The sequence below is a fragment of the Phycomyces blakesleeanus genome (genome assembly GCF_001638985.1).
Source record: "Phycomyces blakesleeanus NRRL 1555(-) unplaced genomic scaffold PHYBLscaffold_30, whole genome shotgun sequence".
Classification (NCBI taxonomy): domain Eukaryota; kingdom Fungi; phylum Mucoromycota; class Mucoromycetes; order Mucorales; family Phycomycetaceae; genus Phycomyces; species Phycomyces blakesleeanus.
The window spans coordinates 474,109-487,367 of NW_017265187.1; the positions used below are offsets into that span (position 1 = coordinate 474,109).

Here is a 13,259-nt window from a genome sequence, read left to right on the forward strand (position 1 = left end):
TAACCTTGTATCAACTCTTACATTATTTCAATGTGTATCTTTTACATTTCTTGGAACAATTCTACCTTAAATGGAAAATAAAAGGGGGAAGGGAAACTTATGACAAACAAAAAACCAACAAATTAATAGAAACGTGTGTCTACTCAATTATAGTCTTATCATTGTACATTAATGTAAATGAAGTCGTATACTGATTGAAGAATATGTAAAGGAAAAAAAATATATATAGACCATTTTCTTATTTTGGTCTAACATTTAATGTATTTCACAGTGCTCTATCGCACCATATAGTATCGTATCGTATTGCCTTTGACTTGCAATTGCAATTGCTTATTAAAAGTGCGTCGTTTATATTATACTTAAATTATATATATACATATGTTCATAGCTTTTATTGTGTTCGCAAGCTGTATCCAAGAAGCAAAGTAAAATAATATAAAGAAATAATTGGGTATAGGGTAATGTTATTTATATATAAAAAGGTTAACAAAGTGAGAAAAGAAAACAAAAGGATAGGTAGCTAAATACACTAGAGCCTTTTGAGTATACGCATAGCATAATTATTCAAGACGTTCATGAAGAGTTAAAAGCAATTTTTTTTTGGTTATTGAAAAAAAAAAGATGAAAAGAATATATATAAAGAAGGCATACACAAGAAACATATTTAAAGTTAAATGAAGAAGAGGAAGAGGAGCAAAAAGATAAAAGGAATATAATAAATGTCTTTAAGGCAGCTATAAATGAACTTTTCCGTTCTCGCTCTCTTTACATATATATATGTGTGTGTATGTGTGTATAGTTTCTATAGATAAAACAAGATATAAAGAAAAGACAGTAAAGAAAACCATTGACAAAGTACTGCAAATTTAAAGTAAAAAAGTTAAAAGTAAGGATATATATATAAACAGTCAATAATAATAATAATAATAATAGTAGTAGTAGTGATAGTGAGGGTAAAGGAATAAAAAGCAAAAAGAGAGAAAAAGAAAGAATGAAAGAAAGTTTCTTTTAAAAAAAAAGGAGTGTGGTGTAATGTATAGCATTATATTGTAGGAAAGGAGTGTCGTGCCAAGAGGTGTTTTCAATGCTTGCGATGCTGTCTTCTTCCTACCACATGTCTTAGTGATGCCTGGACAACAGCACTCTTTCCACAAGCCTCTTCTCGGCTAAAGTGTCGACTCAGCGCATCAGTGCGGGCAAACGCTTTTTTGCAGCACAAACACATATAAGGTTTGTCACCCGTATGGATCCGCATGTGGCGACCAAGATCATGCTTGCGAGCAAAAGACTTTTCGCAAACGGTGCACCCATGGGGCTTATGTTCATTTTTTTGAGAGGGGTTGCTAGTCAAGGCCTCATTGATAAATGATGAGTGATCCTCGGATTGGGCGTGCTGGCGCGGAGATTGCATCAGATGCGAAACCCTATCGATAATTTCATGATATGGACCACTAGACTGACCCTGGGATGGGACTGTCAGTCCTGAATATTCATATCTTTCTATAGACCCTTGGGGTCCAAACAAGCTTTCGGTGTGCAAAAGAGAGCTAGAGACAGATTCAGGAGAGGTGGTAGCCGAGTTGGTCAGGATACTCTCGCTGTACTGGAGCGAATTAGAGGCTGATCCGGTAGAGATGATGACTGAACTTGACATGGCCCTATCGGTGACAGGTTCAAAAGTACTGGCCCTGGCACTGGAAAAATTGTGGTGTGGTGGCTGGTAGAATCCAGTTGTTACAAAGGCGATGTTTTCATCCAAAATGTGTTCAAATGGATAAGGCGGGTGGTTTTCAAACGACTGCTTTTGAGTTGGTCCCATTGAATAGTTGGCTACATCATACTCTCCTATTTGGGTTTGGAGGCTGTCAGTTGAATAAGGTGACTCTATGTTTGCGGAATATGTTCCGAAAGGTATGTCTATGTCAATTCCCAACGGTGGACTGCTGCTACTCCGTGTGTCATACAAGGTGCGTTCAGTGGACAAAGGTGAGATGAGTTCATCGGTAAATAAGGAGAGGCCATCGTGATCTTGATCTTGATCTTGATTACGGTCTTGACACCTTTTTTGACATTCTGACCAGAGGTACACAGCATCAGTTGCTTCCAGGGACTTTGCAGGGACGTAAGAGAGCGGTTCTTGGAGAGGGTAGTAGACCGAATTGAGTAACATATTTAGGTTTCTAGGTCTTTGGACAGGAGACATAGACATATCTACGCGAGCTGTTTCCACTTGATGGTAAGCCGGGATCTCTTGGATAATGTCAAGAGTGGGTTCAAGGTAGTATCTCTGCGGTAGATTGGGGTGAACAGTTGCATTTGACCCTCTCGATTGGACATTCTCCGGGTTAATGATACAGTTAAGGCATGAAAAGTCTTGGTGGCACATTGGTTTTCGAAAAAGTATTAAGAATTGTAAAGGTTACAAAAGTAGTTTAAAGTGGGAGTGTGTGTAATTAATAAAGAAATAAAAAAGATTGTTTATATAATATGACAAGAGAAAATAAAGAAGTGTCTAATTTGAAGCTAATATAGAAGTAAGGAAGTACAAGCTGATTAATGTAGAGTGAGTAGCTTGAAAGAAGAAGAAAAAATACAACAACAACAGCAACGACGACGTGTCATAGAGGTATTTATAGCAAACTGTCTCTTTACCCTCCATTGAGATACTATCATATTTAGGAGTTTTACTATTAAGTATTATTATGAGTATTATGAATATTATTTTGTTTTGTTTAATACAACCATACGCATATACATATATATCACTTTAATCTAAAATAGAAATGAAGATAATATACATATTTAGTATATAATACATAAATGAAATCTATAAGGAGTCCATTTATATCTATATTTTTATAATAAAAGGTATTATTCAACCATTCAACCATTCATTCATTCATTTATATATATATATATATATATACTCAATTGAATTTAATTCAATTATATTCTATTATAGTATACTTAATAAAATATTCTTTATTAAAGCCTTCTTTACTTCTTTAGAGTGCGTTCTGAAATGAAGCAGATCTTTCGATTGTCTGTCTAATTAATTTATTTTAACTCTTGAGATTTTCGGAATATCGACTTAATTAATTACACTCCATCTTTCATTGGTTTTCAGACCATAATAATAAATAGATAACTGACAATAGATCAATCTAAAGATGCTTAGTGTCTAAAGTACATGAAGCGAAAATAATATCTATTTTAGAAATACAAAGAGAAACAACTGATTGGTAAAGATCTCCGTGAAATTTTATGTTTTCAATACAATAAGATCGTAAAGGGTTTGGGTATAGTTAAGTTAGCTTACCAGCATTAAAGAGAAATAGCAATATCTGTGCTTTTGTGTGTGTTTGTAGTATTTTAATAAAAATATTTTCTCATTGAAAAAAAAATGAAGATATTAGACAAATTGAATTTGATGCAGCTTTCCATACACAAAACCGCTAATACCGTAATGTCCTTACCCCTCATACTCCTCAAGAGACAGAGATTGTTTTCTTTTTCTCTTTTCCCTTTATTAAAGAGTTAATCTCTGTGGTGTAGATAACAAGCTATTCTTCTTTTATTTTAACAAGCCACATAGTAATATCTTTATATATATAATGGGCATGTATATCTACAGATAATGAAGTTATGTAAAAAAAAGAATGTCTATAGTCATATCGTTATTAAGCCGGCAATATTACCTGGCCCAGTGTGTATAAAGTGTGCTTGGAATATTTGCAGATAAGTGGGTATATAAACTTGTGCTGCAATAGTTTTGCCATACTTATTCGATTGTCTTTATTGATTTGAAGAAAACTAGAAAAAAAACCATAAAATAAGGTGATGTTGGATAAAGGTAAGAAAGATGGAAAAGAGCAAGTTAAATGTATAAAAGAAAATAAAAATTGCCTGTTTTCTTTTTATAACAAAATGGGAAACTTATTTTCTCCATATAAGAAAAAAAAACAAAAAGATAGGAATTATAGGGGAAATTTAAAGACAATGCAAAATCAGCCTATGTTTAGAATCTACTTCTCTATCTATGCTAATCTATATATACTTTTAAATGTTGAATATTCAATATTCTGTAAAAAATCTCACATTGTCTGTGGGTTGAATTATAAAAAAAAATGACATAAAATAAAAAGATAAAACAAAGGAAACTAAGAAAATAAAGCTATTTTAAAAAATGAGGGATATACAAAATCGCATTTGGGGAAAAGGGTTAATTTTTTTGATAGGCAAATACCGAATATTTTTTCCCCCACTTACGGTTGCTATCTAGAGGGTAACAATAACCATAATCATAACCATAATCATAATCATAACCAGGCATTGTGAATAAGTTGTTTTCTATTTTACTTCTTGAACTTACTTTAGGCGGTTGCTTGTGAAATTTTAATGAAAATATCAAACACGGTCTATATTCCTAGACCCAAGCTTTTCTAGTGCTATTTAAATATGTTAGATATTGAAAGTAAAAAAGAGTAGGAATTGCTCATTTTTTAAGAGGCAAAATAAACGGTTAAGTTTATTGCCTTTTTATTCTTGCTATTTTTTTTGTAAAAATAAAGGGAAGAAAAAATCTTCTCTTTCTTCTCTTTCTTCTCTTTCTTCTCTTTCTTCTATATTCTTCTTTACCTTTTCTCAGCAAACCAAAAAAAATAGGGATCAAAATACAAGGCTTCTCACTCACTCACCTACTTACCTACCTACTTAACTACCTACCTACCTACCTACCTACCTATCTACTTGATTTCTTATTATATATCATTATATTTCTATCAAATACTACAATTCTTATTAAATTGATCAATGTCTATATGTATGGGTATGGGAAAGTAAGTATCATATACTGTATTCAAGAATAATATTAATGTATAAAAGTTATGTACTTCAAGGAATTCAAGACGTAAATATCAACTATATACAATTAAAGAAAATGTAAATGCTGGTCATTAACTTATTTTCTTGGCGATCACCAAAGAGAAAAAGCTTATTTTCAAAGCGAGAAAAACAATTGTCTCCTATTAATCATATCGATCCTATCCGTGGTTCTAAATTGAGTACAAACTATAATAAGGGTAATAATGTGAGTAACAGCTTAAATATATAATATCTAACACACATTTATATTATATCAAGTTAACTTTTATCAAATATTTTGGTTCTTTTAACAAGTAGTAATATCTGAAGTAGTAATTTATAGAGAGGTTGATGCATAGTATTGAGACCTATTAACCTTAGAATGAGGATCTCTTTGTTACTTCAATTCTGACCAGCAAATAAGTTCATTCTTGTAGTTTATAATTATTGAAATCCATTGTCGTTTAACCCCAGTCTATGAGCCTAGATTAACCTTATATAACACAAGCGTGTGTCCCCTTTCCAGATTATATCTGTATGGAGCTCCTAAAAGCACATCATATTTTGTCATGTTAAATAAAAAGCCTTTTAGACTTTTCATCATCCCTCATTTTCCGTTTATTCTAGCTCTGTTTTTTTTCGATTTGCATATTATATATTTATATAGTTAGCTTACGATATCTGTGAATCGATATGCCAGCCACCCTAAAATACACAAACTAAATTTAACCTTTTTTGAACCAAGTAGAACGTGTAAATTTATGAAAAAGCAATCATCAGGTGCAGTAACATATCCCACACAAATATATAGTATTAAATATCTACAGAAAGAAATAAAGAAAGAGAGATCATTCTCAAGACTATTATCTATATAGGGCATTAGGGCATAAACATGACACATGGATAGTGCCCGTACAAATGATTCTTACCGCAACAGATCTAGAAAATATCGGATCTCGATATTTACACAGAGATAAATTTATATTTATATATATGCTATTTTGTTGAAACAGAGCGATGTTCTTTTTAAATTATGTACATTATCGCGAACTACTTATGAAAACAAAAGAAGTAAGGTATAAACACCTTAAGTATATATCTCTATATACATAGGCTATTGAGTTTATTTCAAAGAAATGCGTAAGGTAATTTATTATTACTACCATTAATATAATTGACTATCAAATCTTGATTTTGACACACAACCAATCCCTGTGCGATAGAATAAACATGTAAACCCTTATTTCGTATTAATATTGTTACTATTTTTAAGAGAAAGAGATTTTTTGGGGTAACAACGGAATATATATATAAATCTAACTGAGGAACTTATTGACTGACTGACTGACTGGCTAACTGGCTGACTGGCTGACGGACGGACGGGTTGACATTAAACGTGCTATGATTGAGCAATAGTTTATCGACAGCTATTGATAATCTTTCTTGGGTCTTCCAAAATGCTCTACTGATACTTGCTTTTATTTACTAAACTACGGTAATTTAATATATGACCAAGGAGTACAATAGCGAAAATGACGACAGACATGATAATAATTATATTATTTTGTCATTATACTCGGGAGAAAGAGAGTGAGTTAATAAGAGAAAGTAAGAAAGTAAGAAAGTAAGAAACAAAAGAGAAACATACGCCAATATAACCATTAAATTTACAAATATTCAAGTCAGCATCAAGAATCTCTTCAATTACAATCCACATTTGAATTACTTGACTTGATTGTATGCTTCATATAAAAACAAGTAGTCTAATAATCCAACTCTTGCCTTCATTAGCCTGCTAGAGCTATAGAGATATACATAGTCTATACTATTACCTACTTTAGATAAAAAGTTACTTGGTAATAAGGTTTTTCTCCTGAGCATACGATTTTTCCAAGTATTTAAGAAAAAATACTCTTGATGACTTTCAAACAACCTCCTATAATGAATATATAAAAATAAATAAGCTTTTTAATTCTCGAATTAGACTTTTTTTTTCCTTTATAATTTTTAGTTTGGTTTTAATTTTGTTTAAGAGAAGAAGAAGAAGCTGCTATAAAAGGCACAAAGGCTTATTCTTCCTATATATAATATTTTACTAAAAATAGAAAAATCAGAATTTTGAAAATCCTTATTATCCATAATGCGTATTTTTTTTACTGCGTAAATGAAAATCAACAATTTAAATATGCATATATAATACCACATGGACGAAAATTTAGGATGAAGGTATTCCATAGAAGTCTAAAATAAAAGCTTCTTATTCTCTTCTTCTTCTTCTTTACCTATAGTATTGTATTATTTGAATAAAATGGCACAATTTTATACTTTTTATATAGTTTAATTCATATTGCTATTATTATTATTCTTAAAATAAGTACAGGTCAACGGAATTTAACCCGATTTTTGCCTGAACAACGATATCGTACACCAGTCTGATTAGGAGAGTACCATCTTGCTTTTGGGTTTTGTTTATATTTCTAATTCAGATGGTTTATATACCCAATATTTTAATAGCTTAGCTCAATTCTAATGCACTAGCTTTCGATATACACAAATAAGATCTAAATAAAGATGAGGGAGTTCTTTGTCTGTTTATATTTTGTGCAAGTGTTTTAGCAAGGTATCTCGAAATTGAACTTGTTTGCATGTGATGGTTTATAAAATCCTTTTGTTTGGGTTATCACTTGTAATGAAAAGCAAAAGCATAAAAGTGACAAATATTAACCCATCTCATTAGCTACCAAACCGAAGAAGTAGATGTATTGTTCTGACATTTTGACCGTTCATTATCGTCACCTTTCCTTTGTATTAAAGCAGAAAGAGTAATATATAGATATATTAGAAAGGGTAAGTTTGATATTATGTAGCCTGGATTTGTATCAAAAGTTTTGTAATAAAAGTACAAATAAGGATCACTTTGCATATTCCGTAAATTATCTTCATATATATATATTTTCTTCTTCTTATTTTACTCTAGGTAAGATTCGTAAAGCCTTTTTCTTAATACTGCAGACTTTTCTTCTTCTTATTGTTACCAGCCTATCGTTTGTTGCTACTTTCCCATTTGTGTAAAAATTATCCCTAGCTTTGTACTTATTGGTTATGGTACATAATTTAAGGGAAAATCTCCTTTATAATAATAATTCTCTATCTATCTATCACTGCGTCTTATAGATACACTTTTTTTTGGCTCTTAAGATATAATTCATATATGTCTATTTAGAGACAATCTTTCAGTATCAAAAGAGTAGATAACTAAAGAAAAAATCTCTCCTCGCCCCCCCTCCATTAAATCCAGATATTAGTCCTTTTTGTCTTGGACATATGAGGGGGAACTCTCTAAACCAGAATTTTCGATTCTTGTTTCTTCCTTTGTTTTAGTGAATAGAATACAAGGCACACAGATATATATGCTAAAATAAACATACAGAAATCCGCTAAAGTCATAGAATATTTGAAATAAGAATTTGATCTTTGTAACCCTAATTCTTTTTTCAATTTCATTTTTCTTTGCTTTATATTCTATCGATTGAAATGATGATATTTGATTCGGAAACCTTTATTTTACTTTTGTTCAAAAAATAGAGGGGAATTTAATATGGAACCATCCTTTCGGAACCACTATATTCTTTTATGCTGGATTTTATGGAGAATTAATGCTCATTTTTTTCATTTCTTTATTTATTTTGATAGTAAGTCCTATAAAATGATTGTAACTTTAGACTAACGTTGTTTCTCAAAAATATCACATCTACAATATATATTACATACATAAAGCGTTTATTTATTTCTTGTTCGCACACAATTCATTTAGAATAGCTTTTATTCAAAGTGCAAAATACAAGAACCAACACTTTTCTTTTATGTATATACTATGTATATGCATGTGTATATGGGCTCCATATCTTTCTTCAAACTGTTTTGTATACTCTAAGAGAGGCGTTTAAACAGCTTTGCATGCTTCTGTTGGATGTAGCGGTAGTTTAATTCGAAAAATGATTGGCTTTGACGAATTTTCAAAAAAAAAGAAAACTGAGCATCCAAGCACCTAAAAAAATAGTTTGAGACTCTAGATGTAATGACTTTGCAATCAATTGTACATAAAGTACAGCACTTTATACAATTGGTGACAAATTTTATAGGAAAGCAAAGTCAAAAGTAAAACATAATCAATCTATATAAAAGTAGTTATCTTGACAACAAATTATAAAAGCCTAACTTACTTGAGGGAAAATTAGGCAGGGGCACTATATTTATAGGTACTCTAGTCAAGCATATTGTACATATGAATTTTGATGTATATGAGAGAAAACATATCAACCAAGAGATATTAATGGTACTCGATAGTTTTTTTTCGACATTCGTTATTATTGAACGGTGGTTAAATTACTGCTACATCCAGCAGTCAAGCATTAAAAGCTGTTGAAACCCCATGGTGTGTTGTATTGAGCAAATGGTTTTCTATAGAACGTATAATGTAATATCCCCAAATACCTCCTCTCCGGATTCAAAATTAAATGTACATTTCAATTCAATTGCAACAGCCATAAAATAGCTATCCATTTATTTATTCATTTTAAAACAAAATAAAACAAAATAAAAAGCGTACGAATCAATTAGGCAGAAGCTTTGTCAAGTTCATCAATTGCTGGCTTTCCTTGGACCCACGTCTTTGAACACTTAGCCATTGTACTTGATGCTCGAGAGATTGGATCCGTCTGGTAGAAATTCTTAATCACAGATGACAGAACCTCACCGGAGCTGCGAGTATTTGTCTTCTGAAGAGTTGACAGGCCAAGTGGAGCAAAAGAAGACTTCTCTACTGTGTCACAACGTACCAACAAGGGACTGATTTCTGACAAACGAGAGCGAACAGAAGACAAGTCATCGTATGGAAGAGTGTGTCCTGCAACTTCTGAAAGAGCACGAATGATCTTCCAATCTTCACGGGAAGCCCCAGGAGGTTCAATTGCAGCTCGAGTTATTTGCGTGCGACCATCAGCATTAACGTATCTTGTATACAGCAAAAGTTTTAATTACTTGCTTTCGATATCTATGCCCACATCCATACTCACGTGGAATTCTTTTCTGTGAATGCGGAACCAGGTAAAACAACATCGGCATACTGTGCACCAACATCACCATGATGTCCTTGGTATACTACGAATGCATCCTTAGGAATATCCTTGGGAGATATTTCATCTGCATTTAAGAGATAAAGAAACTTTACTGGTGTTTCACTAGCATCTGGATGGGGGACAAAGCCAACTTCGTAAGCTCCGACTCGGCTTGCACACTAAACAATTTAATGGGAATGTATGGGTGAAAGGGAGTAGGCGCAAAAATATATATATATATTTAATATCTGCGCAAATAACTTGTCATACAGAGCAAACTTACATGCTGAAGTACATTGAATCCATTCCAACCATCTTGAAAGATGGTATCCTTAAGCTTGTTGGCCAATTCAGCTACTTTGGAAAGTACATATTCGCTGTCCTTGGATTTTTCGATTACACCAGATCCAACCAGAATCAACGGCTTTTTGGCTTCAACAAGACGTTTGGCAAATGGGTGAGATCCATCCAAAAGCGAATCGATAGCCTTGCCGTTCTCGCCAAGATGTACATAGTCATATGTCAAATCTACCTTTTCTCCAATAAGACCAAAGTCTTGCTCGTTTTGTATATACGCTTTTCTAAAACGAGTGTTCAATATTGGTGCTTCATGACGAGGATCAGATCCAATAATCAAAACAAGGTCTGCATCCTCAACTCCACTAATAGTTGAATTCAAAATGTAGTTTGACCTAAAGTCGGTATTCAATGACAGTGGCTTTGACCCATTAGGAGCATCAACAGTCAAATTTTCGGATCCAAGGCGGTTGAAGAGATCCTTCAATGCAACCATGGACTCCACATCAGCAAGATTACCAGCAATTGCCTTTGCGCTGTTTCCTTTGGCCTTTGTAAGTTCTTCGCTCACACGGGCAAGTGCATTTTCCCAGGTATATGGAACAAAGCGGTCACCCTCACGCACAAGTGGAGTAATGAGACGCTGAACCTTTAGACCATCGTAGAAGAACCGGGTCTTATCAGAAATCCACTCTTCATTGATGCCATCGTTGAGGCGAGGGAGTATGCGCATCACTTCAGGCCCACGTGTATCAATACGAATATTGGAACCCTTTTGTGATGTATAAGTATGTGTTTGTGTAACATGAAAATACTTATATATGTATTTATATATCACTTACAATTGCATCGGAAACATCAATAGTTTCATACTTCTTCAGTTCCCAAGGTCTAGAGGTCATTTGGTATGGCTTGGAAGTGAGTGCACCAACAGGGCATAGGTCGATAACATTTCCCGACATTTCAGAGCTTATTGTCATATCAATGTAGGTTCCGATCTGCATGTCATTGCCTCTACCTGTGGAACCAAGCTCAGGAGCCCCTGCAACCTCATTCGCAAAACGGATACAGCGTGTACACTGGATACAGCGTGTCATTTCAGTCTTAATCAATGGACCAAAGTATTTATCCTCTACTGCGCGTTTTCCAGTGGGTTCATTAAACCGTCCACGGTCACTTCCGTACCGCATGCTTTGGTCTTGCAAATCACACTCGCCACCTTGGTCACACACAGGACAGTCCAAAGGATGGTTGTACAAAAGAAATTCCATAACACCTTCACGAGCCTTGTGAACAAGAGGAGTGTTGGTTTTTACTTTCATGCCAGGCATAACGGGATATGCACAAGATGCAATTGGTTTGGGAGAGCGTTCGACTTCGACAAGACACATACGACAATTTCCAGCCACTAATAAACGCTCTATTTTAAAGGTAACACACATAAAGAAAAAAAAACCAATTGACTTTCATATATTCACAAGAAAGAAACCAAAGAAAAAACGCTTTATGTGCTAGTTTGAACAACTTCATACCATGATAACAAAAACGAGGGATCTAAAAACGTCAATTATATTATAATTATTAAATATGTATTCCAAACAAAAAAAAACGAATTGAATGTACATGTACGCAAGAGATTACTTACATCGACACCAGCCTTCTCACAGGCCTGAATCAATGCAGATCCTTGTTCAATCATTACAGACTTTCCATCAATAAATACTTCGACTTGTTCTTTTTTTGTCGTTGTTGTAGAGAAGGCGCGTACTACAAAAATAGCATTTAAATAAAAATGTTAATATATTAATAAAAAGGCGACATGAATGATTGCTATAAATTGAACATCAGTCATGAATGTACAACAATTTGTACATCGTTAAGAGAACCAAGCATGAATACCTCCAGTGTTAAAGAAGTTTGGTGGTCTACGAATAAAAATAGCCTTTTTTGCGACGCGTAGCATTTTACTTATTTATTTAGCAGCAGAGTGGGGGGGTAAAATAAGGAAGTATCTCAAGAGTGAAGAGTATAAATTTTAAATGCTTTTTTTTTGGTTTCCTTCTTCTTTTCCTTGAGAATGGACAATGTAGCTTAATGTCTTAATGTAAGAAAATCAAATGAGTTCTTTCTAATTCCTTTCTTTCGGTATAACAAAAGGTCAATTCAAGACTTGACAGGCTAGCACATTCTTCTTTTTATTAAGTGAGAAGAAAAAAATGACAGGCTATGTACACCTTTTGCATTGCGTGTGACGTACGCTGGAATTTAATAATGGTGAGCTGCATATGCATTTAGAAAAAAGAAGGGCAATTTTTACAGACATGCTAAAGTGACCAAATTTAAAAAATCAGGCTTGAAATCACCCATAATTGCTTTTTTATGATTACACGCGCATTTTTGGGGACCAGACTTTGTTAATTGTTAAATGGTCCAAAAAAAAGATAATTATAAAAATACAAAGAAAACTATTAGTAACAAATAGATATAAAGATAAAAGAAAAAAAATTATAAAGGGTAAAAGCTTAAATAGTGATAAATACAAAGATAAGTAGAAATGAAAAAAAAGCGTTGATGATCGAACTTAATATAAAAATACAGTCTAAGCTTAATATAATAGATATTAGAGGATTTCAAAAGTCGTTTAAGCTTTTAAATGTAAGCTTTTTAGCTTTAAAGTATTAGCCAATAATATCCAAGAGTTGACAAGACTTTTTGAGTACCCCAATTTTAATTTTTTAATTCTTGTACTTTTACTACAACAATAAATATCATTATGTCTTATATTAAGATACAACTTTGTTTTAAGACATTAAGGGTGGACAGGTGAAAACATTTTTTTTTATTGTGGATTTGTCTAGGCCTTGCGCATTTTAGCATAGTGGCGACCTAAGAGAACTTCGGCAGAAGAAATAAGAGAAAAAACAGAAATATGACTGATAAAACTAGCTAAGGTGAAGAGAAAGAATAATACAGATTAAAATA

At 33.0% G+C, this 13,259-nt stretch overlaps 2 protein-coding genes across 2 annotated transcripts; both read right to left on the bottom strand.

The window, feature by feature from the left end:
- Window positions 1-1,171: 1,171 nt before the first annotated feature.
- Window positions 1,172-1,327, bottom strand: PHYBLDRAFT_104215 (C2H2-type zinc finger transcription factor; the record flags this gene model as incomplete). Its single annotated transcript, XM_018427828.1, has 1 exon — window positions 1,172-1,327. A coding segment is annotated over one exon (156 nt), but the record flags the coding sequence as incomplete, so codon positions are not given.
- An 8,063-nt stretch (window positions 1,328-9,390) lies between these two features.
- On the bottom strand, window positions 9,391-12,462 carry NDUFS1_2 (NADH dehydrogenase Fe-S protein subunit 1 NDUFS1). Its single transcript, XM_018439608.1, has 7 exons — window positions 12,177-12,462; window positions 11,923-12,044; window positions 11,810-11,831; window positions 11,120-11,697; window positions 10,264-11,049; window positions 9,939-10,159; window positions 9,391-9,876 (listed from the first exon to the last, which is right to left on the bottom strand). The coding sequence occupies exons 1-7, from the start codon at window positions 12,238-12,240 to the stop codon at window positions 9,480-9,482; spliced, it is 2,190 nt and encodes a 729-aa protein (XP_018285428.1). The 5' UTR covers window positions 12,241-12,462; the 3' UTR covers window positions 9,391-9,479.
- Window positions 12,463-13,259: the final 797 nt, after the last annotated feature.